Source organism: Theobroma umbraticum, unplaced genomic scaffold (assembly GCF_002168275.2).
Source record: "Theobroma umbraticum cultivar Fairchild unplaced genomic scaffold, ASM216827v3 scaffold_147.0, whole genome shotgun sequence".
Taxonomy (NCBI): Eukaryota; Viridiplantae; Streptophyta; class Magnoliopsida; order Malvales; family Malvaceae; genus Theobroma; species Theobroma umbraticum.
In genome coordinates, this window is record NW_018397259.1 from 8755204 (window position 1) to 8769883 (window position 14680).

Consider the following 14680-nt stretch of genomic DNA (forward strand, 5'->3'; position numbering starts at 1 on the left):
AGAAAAGTAAAAGAGGTAGAGCCCATTGCCTTCAGCAGTTGGAAGATGGAACTAAAACACAACAAAACAAAGGATGAAAGTGTTGCAAAAAGTCAATTAATAACCCACTATAGATCCAAAACACCGGCCAGTGGCCAGAGAGGAGAGAGAGAAACCAAAAACAGAGCAACTAGTCTATAGATACCAAGAAAGAAATACAAGAGAGATGGTGAGCAAAACAGAGGAAACCCAATTGAACAGCCTTGAAAATCAGGTTGACAATGGAGGAGGAGGTGTTTGGGAGTATCTTTGCCTTGTCAGGAAGCTCAAAGTTAGGCGTTCAGAGAAAGTCTTGAAGCATGGCTTGTCGATCTTGAATGACCCCAAAAAAAGATCTGCTCTTGGCCCTGAAGGTTAGTCTGTTTTCTTTCTTTCTTTAGCTTGTTTGGTTGATTTGTGAAATTGGGTTTTCATTGTATTCGATGATTTGAAAGTGTTTGATTTCAATTTTGAGTTTTTTTTATTGGTTTATGCAATTGGTTTTGCTTTGCTTTTGGAATTTTAATTCTTTTATTGATTTGCTCACTTTGGTTTTGCTTGAATTTCACAACTTGAAGCTTTATGGATTGCGGACCTTGTCATTGATTTGCTTAAAATTAAAATTCGAAGCTTTATGATTTAAAAAGAAAAAAGAATTGCAGATTTGATGGGGGTAATAGATGCTCGAGGTGATGTAATTGTCTTTTTAAAATGAAAATTGGAAAGTTTCAAGCTTGATTTAAATTGGTTTGACTAGCGAGTCAAGAAGTCAGGCTGAGTATTCATTATATTGATTTCTCGGCTGGAGTTTTGAGAATTAATTAGAAATAGTTAGATAAAACTTCTTGAAGCACAATTTGTAGTGCTTAATGCGTTTGAGACATTTTGTTAGTTTTATACCTTCATTTAGATACAAGACTTTTTGTTAGTTTTATACATTTTCTCGAGTGGTATAACATCATTCAGGACTTCTGTTGGCATTGAATTTCATATGTGCTAAGGGCAATATGCTTTTGCGAGCCAGTGCCCTTTGATCTGTCAGCATGTGATTTTAAGTTTTGGGTTCTACTGTTAATTTATATCCCACTTTTTATGTACAGTAATTATTAGTAACAACTACTTATATCTTGATGCAGAATGGACTCTATATGAGCAAGTAGCAATTGCTGCTATGGATTGCCAATGTCTTGATGTTGCCAAGGTACAAATCTTGTCTATGAGGTTTTCCATTTCAGATTGCTTTTAAGCTTTTTGTTACTGTGTTGTGTTAATGTAATTATAACATTAAAGAATTCATTTTTGAGACTGCCATTTATGTACAAAACTAATTCTATTCTTTTACCTATTTATATGATTGTCCCTCTGGTTGGGCCACTCTCATTATTGATCTAGGTTCTCCTTCAAACATGTTAGGAATTCTTTAAGATGGTGCTTGATTTTACAGTTTTCTCATGCTCTGCGAAGGCATTAGTTTAGAAAGATCTGGCTTTAGCCTGTTGCATGTTCATAATGGTGCAACTTTTGTTCAGTGTTGCTGGTTTAGGCTTCACTGACATCAATTCTTATGCTTATCTCTTAGTTCCTTGTATTATTTCTTGAACTGCAGTGCTGTTTAGCTTATATGGTTGCCTGTTGATGGTAGGCTTATGAGTTTATCTATCTTAAATTGATGCAATTTATTATTGCAGGATTGCATAAAGATTTTACAGAAAAAATTTCCAGAGAGCAAAAGGGTTGGTAAGTATATATGACAATTAAATTTATGTTCTGTGGGTTCAGTTTGTACGACTTAACATTCATGGTCTACCCTTTGATAGATGACACATCTGAATTAAGCTTCTTCTGAACATCTTGGCCAAAATTCTACCCCAAACCTAATTGGGCTTACACATTAGTGGATTATGGCATGATTAAGATGAATGAATTTGTTCTTAAATTAGTTTGAGTGCTTTTGCGTACCAAATGATGAGTTTCTGGTGGCCGTATTCATTTGCTCTTACCATTTGATGGCCTAGTGTTTTTAATATCTCTTGGTCTACAGGCAGGCTGGAGGGCATGTTGCTTGAAGCAAAGGGATCCTGGGCTGAGGCAGAAAAAGCTTACTCAAGCCTTTTAGAGGACAATCCACTTGATCAAGTAAATTCTGCAACCAGTGCTTCTCCCCAACCCCACTTCTCTCTCTTTCTACTCCTCCCAAAAGAGTCAATCTTTTTCTTGAAAGGCCAAAAGAGTCAATCTAAAAGATTATGTGTTATTTCATTAAAACAAAAGGGGTCTATGATAACAGATCCTATTCTTGTGCAGGTAATACAAAAGAGGAGAGTAGCCATGGCAAAGGCTCAAGGAAATATTTCAGGGGCTATTGAGTGGCTTAATAAATATCTTGAAATGTTAGATATCTCAGAAAACTCTCTCCCCTCACCACAGTGACACTGTCCTTTATTTGTTAATTTTTCTAACTCGATAATATACAGAAGAAGAAATGTCACTCAATTTCCTTTTTTTTTCTTTTGATAGATTTATGGCAGACCATGATGCTTGGAGAGAACTTGCAGAGATATATGTCTCCCTACAAATGTGAGTGTTAATTTATATGGCTTGATAATTATCTCCTTTTATGTTGCGAATTCACAACATGGCTATAGCTTAAGCCTTTTTATATTTGTGTTGATAAATCAGGTACAAGCAGGCAGCATTCTGCTATGAGGAGCTTATTTTATCTCAACCTACAGCACCATTATATCATTTGGCCTATGCTGATGTAAGTGTCTTCTTTATATCTTGTATAACCTTTTTGCCCACTTGTTCTATCTAGAACCTAGGATGCTATTTCATTAGTGATTTAAATTCCAAGTTTTCTACTGAATAACATTCTTCTTCTCTTTGCAAATGCTCTTCTTTTAGTTTCTTCTCTTTCATAATTAATCCACCGAATAGAGAACTGGTTCTGTAGTAATTATGGTTCTGCAAGAATATAAAGACCATATGGAACAAAGAACCTCATCTGTTATGCAAGAATGTAAAGACCATGAATTCACCATAGAACAATAATGGTTCCTGACTAATCAGGAAGGGAACTACTGGATGGGTGTTAATGGATGTCAGTCTGTACAAGATAATATTTCCCATCGTGCATTGGTTTAACAAAAAAACTTCTAGCTGGAACCCTTTTGATTCTCCTTTGAATTCTTGTTTCAATGATCACTTATTACACTTTTCATTAACAGGTGCTTTACACACTTGGTGGACTAGAAAACCTTCAGACTGCCAAGAAATATTATGCATCCACTATAGACTTGACAGGGGGTAAGAATACCAGAGCACTTCTTGGAATTTGCTTGGTAAGCTCCTTCTCTTTCTTTTAAGAATTAAGATGCATTACTGTTTATTAGACGCATGCATCAGCTTTTATCCTTCTACTAACTAAAACCTTATCAAAAAATAGTTCCGAACTTGCTCTTCTCCATGTCCTTAGATTTGATCTCTTGCTGAAATAAAGTTTAATCCTCTTTTTCAGTGCACCTCTGCCATAGCACAGCTTTCAAAAGGAAGGAACAAGGAAGACAAGGAGAGTCCAGAGCTCCAATCTTTGGCAGCAACAGCCTTGGAGAAAGACTACAAGCAGAGAGCTTCCGACAAACTTGGCCTACTTACTTCTGCTTTAAGAAGTTTGAAAATTTAATCTTAATGCCGATGACATTGATTGAAGGCTTTTAATTATTGCCCCATACTCTGAAATTGAAAAGGGGATGAAGATAATTTTCCAGAATTGTTTAGGTTTTTGCTAAATCTCTAAGTTATTTGTTTCTATTCATGTGTTTTTCCCTTCTAGTCCTCCATTGGAGGGCTTGAATACAGCATAGAAACCTACAAATGTTATGAGAAAATTTTCCTTTCCTCCAGCATAATGTTGGATTATTTATCTGCATAATAATTGATTGAAGGAATGGACTTGAGCAAAGCAATGCCTTTAGTATCGACCCATTATTTTCTTTTCGTTTTCCAGGACCGAAGGATAAAACCCATGATTTTAGTTTTACAAACAAAAAATTTTACACATTTGTTGTGAAATGTATTTGATAGAATAATTCACCATAAACAAAAGGGTATTCGACAGTTAGACATTACTTTTTCTATTTAAGAAAATGAATTAACCACATAAAAAATAGTTAAATTATTATGTTAAATCCTATATCAACCACCAGTATTGTGATTTCATCAATAAATTTTTATTTTTTTAAACTTTTATAATATTTTATTTACTTAAGGGTGGTCAAGTAATTTTATTTTTTCAGTAAAAGTAAATTAAAAAAAAAAGACGTTTTTTGGTAAAAATGAAAAGACAATTTCACAAGATTTTTATATTTTTTTATGCACGAAACACCTAAAACCCTGCCCTAAGGCATTTCTGTAAATTACCGCATAAATCAGTGGCATATACAAAACCCTCCGTCCCTATAAACTAAAAACCACCACTGCAATTCTAGGGTTTTTAAGGATTAGGGTTTCATATTAAGCTCCCTCTGTTACTTACCCCTCACTCTCCCCCTCCTTAGAAACCCTAATCACCCCTCACTCTATCTAACCATGGCCGTCGGGTAACCCCTTTCTCTCCAAAATTGTAACTTTATCTCAGAAACTTTGTAAATTAGAGTCTCTGAGTGATTCAATTTTGATTTTCTTTGCAGGAAGAACAAGAGGATATCAAAGGGAAAGAAGGGAGGCAAAAAGAAAGCGTAAGTCTAATTGTACAATTTTTTTTGTTATATTATTTTGTTAAAGATTTGTTTTTTAAGTGTTTTGGTAGCATTTCTGATAATTTATTTTTTAATGGGTTTTTTTTATTATTTATGTGGAAACAGTGCTGATCCTTTTGCAAAGAAGGATTGGTATGATATCAAGGCACCTTCAGTGTTCAATGAGAGGAACATTGGCAAAACTCTTGTTACTAGAACTCAGGGCACAAAGGTTAGTTCTTTTTTTCTATAATTCTGTGCCCATTTTTCTCTACTGTTCGGATGCTCTTAAAGGTATTGGAAATGAGCTGATGGAATGAACTCTTACTTGGACTTTGAGAACAAATGCTAGTGGAATAGAGTTAATTAGTGATGCTTACCGTGAATCAAGAATGATAATGTAGATATTTGATGTAATTAATTATAGTTATAGCCTTAAACCTTGTGATATTTTTGTGTTTATAATAATCAATTGGTGGAGCAGTGCATTGGTGGATTCAGAGAATAACACGTTTAAACCTAACATTTTTGAAGCTAAAGTATGAGTTACGGAGGATAAAAATTGATGTTACTATTCAACTTGTGGCAGTTTTATGTACTCAGAGACTTTAGCTTTGCGAGTCATTTTATGTTTTGCTACTGACTAGTCTGCTGTATTCTTCGATCTGACAGATTGCTTCTGAAGGACTTAAGCATAGAGTGTTTGAGGTTTCTTTGGCTGACCTTCAAAAGGATGAAGATCAAGCTTACAGGAAGATCCGACTTAGAGCCGAGGATGTGCAAGGGAGGAATGTTCTCACAAACTTCTGGGTAGGTAGCATTATGGTTTACTTTGTTAGCACAATTACATAGGCTGCGTTTTATCTTTATATAGTCCTGTATGGAGAATTTTAATTTTTCCTTGCTTAATTTTAGGGAATGGACTTCACCACAGACAAGCTGCGATCTTTGGTGCGCAAGTGGCAGACTTTGATTGAATCTCATGTTGATGTTAAGACTACTGACAATTACAGCTTGAGGTTGTTCTGCATTGCTTTTACCAAGAGACGTGCAAACCAGGTCAAGCGAACCTGTTATGCTCAGTCCAGCCAGATCCGTCAGGTTCAAATTTCTTATCCTGGATTGTTGATCAGTTAAGTGGTAGTTTCACATAACTTCAATGTTTCTTACTTGCTGTTCTTTCTCAGATTCGCCGGAAGATGAGGGAAATTATGGTTAACCAGGCCTCATCCTGTGATTTGAAAGAACTTGTTGCAAAGTTCATCCCTGAGGTGATTGGCAGAGAGATTGAGAAGGCTACCTCAAGCATCTATCCCTTACAGAATGTTTTCATTCGTAAAGTCAAGATCCTTAAGGCTCCCAAGTTTGATCTTGGCAAGTTGATGGAGGTATGTTCTGGTTTATTGTAAACTTGGCTTCAATGGTTGCATCATGTTGTCCGATTCTGGTTTGGATTCTTAGTCGTCATGAATATGATATGTACTCTCTTTTGATGCAATGTTAATATCTGCAGGTTCATGGTGACTATTCAGAGGATGTGGGTGTGAAGTTGGAGAGGCCAGCTGATGAGACAATGGCAGAGGGGGAAACCGAGGTTGTTGGAGCCTGAAGAGAGCTTTGTTTTTTATCAATATAGTGATACTTCCATTCTTAGCTTGGTTAAGTAGACAGCATCTGGAAGTTTTGCCCATATATTACATTATTATGATTGATGTGAAGAACTAGCTTGGTGCCTTAGCTTACAAAGTTTTTATTTAGCATTTTTTTAATGATCTTAACAAGATGAGAGCTTTTTGTTCTTATATTATTCTTAATAACATTGAAACCCCATTACATTTTTTTTTTGCCTCCCTGTCTTTAGCTGTTGGATTGTGGTACAGGCGCGTGATGAACAGTGAATGCCAAAATCTCAAGATTCGTGGCTGTTGGTTATGTTGGAAGTCTCTGGCCAATTGTTTTATGGTAGAACACCGAAAATCCAAAGAGGTTGAAGACTAGATGAATTAGATGTCTGCTTTTTGTGTATTCTAGTTTAAACTCGGCATGCATTGAGGCAAATAGATTTATAACAACATAAAATAAACCCAAAAACAGAAGCATTTAGTAAAAGTGAAATCGCCAACAGTTTATAAGATCAGCCTTGGTGTTTCTTCCATTCTTTCACTTACCCTTAAGTGGAAACAAGTGGAAAATCACTATGGTTCCTTTGGGAAGTCCATTGATGAACGTTCCAGGTAGCTCCATGCCATTGAAGTTGAGTCTAGAGACAGATGCCATTAAACAAAGGTGTGAAGAGCTTGAACAGGGGGAGAGGAACTCGAGTTGAGGGAAGAAAAGCTGAGTCTAGAGGCAGATGCCACTAAACAAAGGTGTGAAGAGCTTGAACGGAGGGAGGAGTTTGGAGTTGATGAGAAGATCACAGACAAGTCAAAAGGACATTGACAGGAATCAGGGGTGTGTTGGAAGAACTCGAGTTGGCTAAGCTAGAGTTTGAGGTAGGATTGAGAAAACTTGATATGCAAGAAAAGAAATTTTCATGATGGCTCAAGAAAGGTTTGAACATCAAGTAAGGAATAAGAGGGAACTCTAGGCATGAGAAACGTTTTAAAGAACTTGTGAAAGAGTATGGATTCAGTGAAGATTTTGAAGGAATTCATTCATCATGAAATAGTGGCAGACATTCTTCAACAGCCTTTGATGAACTTAGAACACCCTGCACAAGATCAAAGGAGCATCCGCTTCAGGCAATCAAATATGTTTGTGAATTCAACATGGCTGAAAGGTTCTCATTAGCAAACTCTTCTCTAGGGTCACTGGAGGTATGTAAAGAGAACCACCAGGGAAATGCAAACAGAAAGAAGACTCTTTCCCAGCTCATCTTGTGGCTATAACCAAACAAATTGCTGGACTGAAAGCTGTGATCAAATGCATTCAGTTTAACAATCTTGAAGCTGATTTCCCTTTTGGCAAAATTCAGAAGAGTATAAGAAAACAGAAGGTTGAATCAAAGAAGATGTTGAGGAAAATTCTGATCCCATCCACACCGGAAAAGAGATTAAACTCGAGCAGGAACTTAGAAATAAGCAATTCCAAGTATATATTATACACTAGAAAAGGAAAATCGCTAAGATGTTTTTAGGCCACAATTTATGGAGAAAAAAATACACAAAATAGTATTACAGAGTTTTCACTTTTATAAACAAAGCACATTCTAAAGATAATACAGTGCTTTTATGAAATTTGAAAGCTCAAGAGCCATAATCATTAAGCACTGGATCGTGGACCGGAAGTACATTACTAAATATGGAATATAATTGCCTCAAGATCTCATTGCTGGAGAAGACCAGCATCATGAAGAACATGGTAACCTTTAAAGAGTTCTCTAACTGGAAAGTCACAGCTTTCATGGTTGACAGAATGATGGAAATGGAGGGACTGATCTCAGAATCAACTTCCTACTACGCCACGTATTGGATGAACTGCACTCACGATGTGGAAGTGAGACCCTCTTGCAGTTTGGGGAGGTTGCTTCCAGAACAGGTGACAAATTATGTTTCAGAGTCTCTGGAGTTTTATCTTCTGGAATTGCCTGAAGATGTGATTCAAACTTGGGCCGAAATGAGGAAGAATCTGATGAACCTAGTTCTTGAGTGGTGCACAACTGAGGAGATAACCTAATAGAATGGAGAAAAGATCCTGAGAGCTTCCCACTAAAAGCAAATGGCAACCTGCAAAATGGTGTACCCTTTACCACTTGAAAGAATCTAGATAGTATAAGAAATTAAGAATAGCCTAACTAATCTAAGGTGAAATAATACCTGGATAAATCAGAGGAAGGTACTGAAAGATCTGGATACTCTTCACTTCTATTTATTACAATGTCGTGTGAATTTTTCTCTGATGCATTCCTTTCACAGGTCTCTAAGTCCTCCCCATCAGATTCAGATTCATCACCTCCTAGCGGAACAAAAGAAAAGGCTACATTAGAAAATATAAGAAAAATGGAGTGCACTTGCTGTGCTGGACGTACTGCCATAATAAGATGATTAAAAGAACTACATTGGAGAGGGCAAAAAAACTTTGAATATCAGTTCCAAACATTAATAGTTGTATTCAACCAAACAGTATGAGATAAAGACTCACCACCCTTCTGACCAAATCTATTTTTACAACCTTCACATCTACAGCTGGGGGAGCATCCAACACCAGCCTTCATACACAGAGACAACAACCATATCAGATTGGTGAGGAAAACATTTCTATGCAGAATGAGCTGAACTGACAAACCTGAAAACATTCGCAGTATTTCTTTAAGCAACTTGATTTTTTACAATTGCATCCTCTTTTATGCCTGGCTGAAGCAGGAGTTTTGTTAGTTTCACCCTGCAAGAGCAAACACCATCTTGATTTGAGTAACGTAGAATTCTCAAAAGAAGAGTCAAATTATATAAATTTGGCAAAATCATCATCAAAGCCCACACTGCTCATAGTTAAGTTGGCAAAGCATCACAATATTATGAGCCATGTCAAATAACATCATGCTAAGAACCCAAGCTTGGCAAAGTGGTTGTTAACCTTTCAAAGGAGAAAGGAGTTTCGATTTCCAAGGTTCGACACCCCTTTCTCATTTTGGCCTTATTCAAACATACCAAAGCAAAGGTTACACACCAAAATAAGTGATGAGCAAATGCACTCTGATGACTTTGATGCTACTCTATTACTACCCAGAAGCTTTATCATGGAAATAGATTCTAACCCCGGAGTCTGAAACACTGTCCGTGATTCTAATCACTTTGGGAGCAAATGCTAGTGGATTGCGAGATTCAATCTGTCTGCGAGTCTCTAGAACCTTGTTTTCATGAATTGGCTTATTGAAGCAATCTTGGCATGAACAAGGCTCAATACAGTACAGACCAGCAGCAAAGCAGTCGCAATAACTGTATCATAAATCATAGCCAGTAGAACTAGGTAAACAATATGGAAAGCAGATGAATCCCAAGTGCTAGAAACAGTTGAAAATTGATGGCAGTGACTGCAACAAGTGGCAATAATAACTAGGCAGCAAAGAACCAGGATAAGTCCAATAATAACTAAATAAGTATACAAAAACAAGTTAAAAATGATCATTTAAATCGGCTTCTACCAGGCTATTGGAAATTGATTCATCAAGTAATCCTAGAAATCAGAAGTAATGTAGACATTTCTATGATCCAACTCAAGCGCAAGAGAAACAGGATCAGCTAATATTTATTCCCTGTTAATGAAGGTAGATAAAATGAGGTGTATTCTGCAAAGTAATTGCTCATTTAATTTAACCATAAAACCAAAATCTTCTTTAATTCCATGCTATTGACAGCCTTTATCGGTCCTGTTATAGGCATATTTAGAATATGATTTAACTATGGAACATAAGTTATGTAAACAACCATAGAAACAATACATGAGCAGCAAAACTTAGTGCTTCTAATCAGTGGGGCACCTTTTGCTGGCCGAAGCACTATTATCTAGCTTCTATAACTTTCACTATTACAATTGAAACAGTTTCAACGGAGATTACAATGTAAAACAAATAACTTTAAAAAAAAAAGGTAGAACTGATAAAACTTTAACTTCAGTACAGCCCATAAATTGCTGCAGCTAGAGATTTGCAAAAACCAATATCATAGATATATAACACTATAGAATTAGGCCCGAGTATCTTATACTTTTAGATGTTGGAAGTGATGATACAAAACTGTTGGCTCACCATGAGTTTTAATTCTGAGTAATTAGAGGGCCAGTGGTCTTGAGTATCCACAAATGGAGGAATTAACCCTAAATAGACTTGGTAGAACAAATGAATAATATGCACATTGACCTTAAGTATAGGTTTGAATAACTAAGGCAGACTTACAGCTTCAAGCATTTTGACCTCTTACAGTTGCAGCGCTTGCATGCTGCATTCTCCTCCACATGTTCAAACTTTGTCCTGCACAGTATTATACTCAAATCGATTAGTATATCAAGCTGTTTGAATTCAAATCTTAAAAAATACTAATCTTATTCATGCCTCTTCTTTTCAGGACTATTAAGGTCAGTCTCATTGCCACCAACAGTAGCAGGTGTCTCCGGAGAATTCTCTTTAACCACAGCTTTGTTGCATTGGGGAACCTCACCCCTCTTCATAGAGCTTGGTGTTAATTTACTAAGAGGATTCTGATCTGCAGTCAGGAAACTAGAAAATGTCAAGGAGCCCAACATACATATCAATTGCTTATAAGAAACTAGATCTCCTGCTTAAGAAACATCACCTTTTGAGGTGTTTGCAAGAGAATTCAAGTGCAAACCAAAACCAGGTGACTTCTCAAATACTAGACAGCGCCGTCGTATGCTACGCTGCTGAGAGAATAATGTAGAGCATAGTTATAGAAAAGTGTTGACGCACTGACCAAGACAAATATTTAAATATTTCAGAAACAACGCTCTTATAGAAAATATTCTTGACAAACATAGAATTATGAGATTTAAGGTAAACATTTTGCAACAATGCTTCACTCAATTATGCTATTATCTTTTCAACTCCTCAAAAGAAATCAATAATATATAATTTTATGCAAAATATTATCCTATTAGAGATATTCACTCTGCATCAAAAAAGCCTTTAACACAAGTATAGTTCTTTAAGTTGACCTGATGGCTGTACAGGTTGCACTTCTCCCCCTCATCATCCTTGTTCAAACCTGAATCACTGACTACTAGCTTGTCCAGTAGACAAGTAGACAGGATGGCAGGTGTCTGATCTGTTACTGGCTCTCTGAATTCACTTTGTTTGCAGGAACCATTAGGATCACCAGTTTCTGTACTTTCTAAATTATTGGAATTATCTAGTGGGAACTGCAGGATAGTTGATATAAAAGAGGTTGTCCCAGGGTCTGCTGCTCTCCGATCCTGACCCTCAGTATTCTCATTAATGATGGATGAATTCATGGTCAACAAATCAGCAACATCAGAAACAATTGCCACCCAGTCACACCCTGTTGATTCTTCACTCCACATAATTCGACGTATTTTACGCAAATCTCTTTCATTTTCAAATGACTGTTGTCTCTCTTCTCCTTCATCCTTATTGTGTTGGAAAGGAGATCCTTCTTGTCTTGTGACTTTCTCGCTTGTATTTTTCAGTATCTCATCACAAGGCTCCAAGTTACCATCAGGGCTCCCACAATCATATTTCAAGGTTCTTGGCAGCTCAATTGCTAAATCTGATTGCTCATCAAGTCGATCACTACTTACTCCTTTGAATGAACTGCCACTATTGAGACATCCCGGTTGTTCATCATAGAAGTCAGATTGCTCAATGGCTTTTGAAGCTCCTTCATTAGAATTTAAGTCATTACTACTCTGCAGGACACTAGAGTTTGAAGCTGCTGAGAAATGATGCCTGAGGAAAGAAGAACAAAAACATCATGTAGAAATATTTAAATTAATGAACTAAATAGAGCAATAAAGAAACATTTTAGTTTTACCTCTTAACCGAAAACCTGGATTCCCTGTGGCAACTGATCTGCGGGGAAGGAAATAAAGATGAAGGGGACAAAAAAGCTAGTGAATTGAAAGCATTATCTGTCTGCCTGAACTTGGCTAGCTCAATAGGTGAAAGACTGTTGATGTACTTAAAGACAGGTGAATCCTGCAAAGAAAGAAAACAACATATAATTGTCTGCCCATAAGTTCTAGATAACCTGATTACCAAATGATCAAGTAGCACGAGAAAACAAACAATCAAACAACCAAGCAAAATAAAAAGCAATCTAAACCAAACAAGGAAAAAGGTATCCTTGTCCTATCATGAGACAAAAGTCGCCAACATTTTCAAGTTCATATCACCAAATAATTATTTGTACAAAATTACAAAACATCCACCATCCCTAAGTATAGAATCCCAATGACCTGGCATAAGTTACATGATGGTTGAGATTGAATAATTGTAGAATGGTAGAGAATCTCAATATTTAGCAGCTTGACTTACTTAAATTAATGAAACTTTCCAATTTCCCTTCATTAGGTTTTCACTTACTTTCTTTTGTCAATTCTGCTACTACCCTAAATTATAGCAGTAATCCACTCAAAAGTAAGGAGAATTAACAAGAGGAAGGCAAAAACCCATCAAGAATTAATACTTAAGTATCCAAATTAACCAAAAAATGAAAACAGGCAACAAGTTTAAACTAAAATAAAACAAAATAACCTTCAAAAGCAAAAACCCACTTATTATATAATGATTAGAACCTAAATCTTAATTCTAAACCCCAAATGACCGAAACCCAACAAAAAAAAAAACATTTCATACAATTAACATGATTTCTGAGTAAACAAACAAAACTAACGAAAACCCAAATTCATAAAACTTCATTTTAAAAAGTAAAAGCTAAGAGTTGTGCAGGAAAAACAAGACCTCAAATTTTGAAAGAGAAGGAGTTGGAGTGATCTGGGTTTTATCTGGTGAATCCATTTTTCACCAAAGCCTCGACATCTCCATTTCTTTTTTCTCTCTTTGAACTCTTGAAGCTTAGAGCTCTCTAGAGAAAGACAGCCAAACGCTCCCTTTCTTTTTCTTTGTATTTGGTCGAAAACATATGAAAGTCTTCCCGGACCAAACAAAAAAAAGTAATAAAATATATTTGATTGAGAAGGCGGGAAGGCGGGAAAACAAAAGCAAAATTTCTTCATTTATTTGTTTTTATAAACCTTTGAAAAACCCTCTTCAATAATGGGCCAGCCCATTCCACATGTCCGGCCCGGAATTAGATGAACCTTTCGATTCGGAATGGAAGAAAGAATTTTGACTTATTAGACTTGGGTTTTTTTCATTTATTTAAATCCGAATTATTGGAAAGTGGAATAATGTGATATGATAATATGTTGCGTAACATTTTCATCATACACATTAATGATATGTTTTTTATTAATAATAATTAATTAATTATTAAACATTAAAATTTATTTAATTTAAAAAACCTAATGCTGTTATTAGGCATGCTTTCTGTACTTTTATCAGGTTCAAGCATGGATCTAGCTCACAGAAGAGCACCGCATGGTCATGCTAGTTCCGATTGAGTTCTTCCTGATGGGGTTTGGCTCCATAAACTACTGCATTTGGCTACCTCATCAAGTAAGTATCAACATAATGTTGACTGCCAGCCGATTAATTGTTTCACATCACATTAATGACGAAATTTACGGATAAAATATAATTAGTTCGAAATTAGTCAATAAAAATGAAAATAACATCAATTTTAGTGACGAAATGGTCCATCGATGAAGTGATATGTCGAGCAAGTTACCGACAAAACCTTCTGTCAATAAAGTAGCCATTCTCTTCTCTTCCCCTGCACCTCCGATCGCGTGCCCCGTTACGCTGTCGAGCTTGTTTTCCTCTCTTCTCTCGTTTGGATAAGTTCATATTTTAAAAAAAAATTAAATAAAAATTTATTTTTAATTGTATTGTTACTGTTAGTTGTACTTTAAAGATGTATTTTTTGGCCTTTTTCATTTTGCTTTTTGCTGCCATTTGGGTTGTTTGCAATGTGTGGCTGATACTTTGATTTGATTAATTTGGCAACAACCCAAGGATACATTGCCAGCCTAAAAAAGTGAAGCAAACTTCAATTTGTGCAGAAAAAGTTTGTACCTTTTGTCGTTTCCAGTTCATAATGCACAATGCATTTGGACACATATATATTTATATGGACTCATATCGTTATTTCTACTTTCATATTTGTAAAGTGATCTCACAACTATATGATTAGTATTTACACTTACTTTTGAGTTATTGATTAGTGTACAATTTTCTTGTTTAAAAAAACAAGTTTCAATCCCTTTCTCTAATTATATAAAAAACAACCATATGATTAGTGCAATTTTAATGTATTAAATGAGAAAAATAA

General features: G+C 35.9%; 3 protein-coding genes across 4 annotated transcripts; 2 read left to right on the top strand and 1 right to left on the bottom strand.

Moving 5' to 3' along the window:
• The first annotated feature begins 65 nt into the window (after positions 1-65).
• LOC110415166 (Protein prenylyltransferase superfamily protein) lies at positions 66-3920 on the top strand. Its single transcript, XM_021426727.2, has 9 exons — positions 66-392; positions 1155-1219; positions 1707-1755; positions 2060-2154; positions 2323-2408; positions 2536-2595; positions 2698-2779; positions 3246-3359; positions 3536-3920. The coding sequence occupies exons 1-9, from the start codon at positions 206-208 to the stop codon at positions 3698-3700; spliced, it is 903 nt and encodes a 300-aa protein (XP_021282402.1). The 5' UTR covers positions 66-205; the 3' UTR covers positions 3701-3920.
• Positions 3921-4469: 549 nt separating this feature from the next.
• On the top strand, positions 4470-6537 carry LOC110415316 (Ribosomal protein S3Ae). The gene is made up of 7 exons (XM_021426932.2): positions 4470-4616; positions 4707-4754; positions 4881-4986; positions 5427-5564; positions 5670-5855; positions 5942-6142; positions 6268-6537. Exons 1-7 carry the CDS (start codon positions 4606-4608, stop codon positions 6361-6363), a joined length of 786 nt encoding a protein of 261 aa, XP_021282607.1. The 5' UTR covers positions 4470-4605; the 3' UTR covers positions 6364-6537.
• A 1278-nt stretch (positions 6538-7815) lies between these two features.
• LOC110415002 (Tesmin/TSO1-like CXC domain-containing protein) lies at positions 7816-13378 on the bottom strand. 2 transcript variants are annotated; one of them, XM_021426454.2, is made up of 11 exons: positions 13189-13378; positions 12260-12423; positions 11424-12174; positions 11045-11129; positions 10804-10954; positions 10648-10722; positions 9511-9691; positions 9042-9137; positions 8898-8964; positions 8573-8711; positions 7816-8482 (listed from the first exon to the last, which is right to left on the bottom strand). In XM_021426454.2, the coding sequence occupies exons 1-11, from the start codon at positions 13243-13245 to the stop codon at positions 8158-8160; spliced, it is 2091 nt and encodes a 696-aa protein (XP_021282129.1). In that variant the 5' UTR covers positions 13246-13378; the 3' UTR covers positions 7816-8157. The 2 variants fall into 2 exon arrangements, with proteins under 2 accessions (XP_021282129.1, XP_021282128.1); XM_021426453.2 differs by having other exon boundaries at positions 11045-11132.
• Between the last annotated feature and the right edge of the window lie 1302 nt (positions 13379-14680).

Excerpts from the sequence above, each read along its gene's own strand:
- LOC110415002 (XM_021426453.2), bottom strand. The coding sequence starts at position 13,245 with ATGGATTCACCAGATAAAACCCAGATCACTCCAACTCCTTCTCTTTCA. Across the intron at positions 10,723-10,803 it reads AATAGTCCTGAAAAGAAGAG|GACAAAGTTTGAACATGTGG; the intron begins GCATGAATAAGA and ends AATACTGTGCAG. Across the intron at positions 9,692-10,647 it reads AGGTCAAAATGCTTGAAGCT|TTATTGCGACTGCTTTGCTG; the intron begins GTAAGTCTGCCT and ends TTTATGATACAG.
- LOC110415166 (XM_021426727.2), top strand. The coding sequence starts at position 206 with ATGGTGAGCAAAACAGAGGAAACCCAATTGAACAGCCTTGAAAATCAG. Across the intron at positions 2,409-2,535 it reads CTTAATAAATATCTTGAAAT|ATTTATGGCAGACCATGATG; the intron begins GTTAGATATCTC and ends TTCTTTTGATAG. Across the intron at positions 2,596-2,697 it reads ATATATGTCTCCCTACAAAT|GTACAAGCAGGCAGCATTCT; the intron begins GTGAGTGTTAAT and ends TTGATAAATCAG.
- LOC110415316 (XM_021426932.2), top strand. Across the intron at positions 4,987-5,426 it reads CTAGAACTCAGGGCACAAAG|ATTGCTTCTGAAGGACTTAA; the intron begins GTTAGTTCTTTT and ends TCGATCTGACAG. Across the intron at positions 6,143-6,267 it reads ATCTTGGCAAGTTGATGGAG|GTTCATGGTGACTATTCAGA; the intron begins GTATGTTCTGGT and ends TAATATCTGCAG.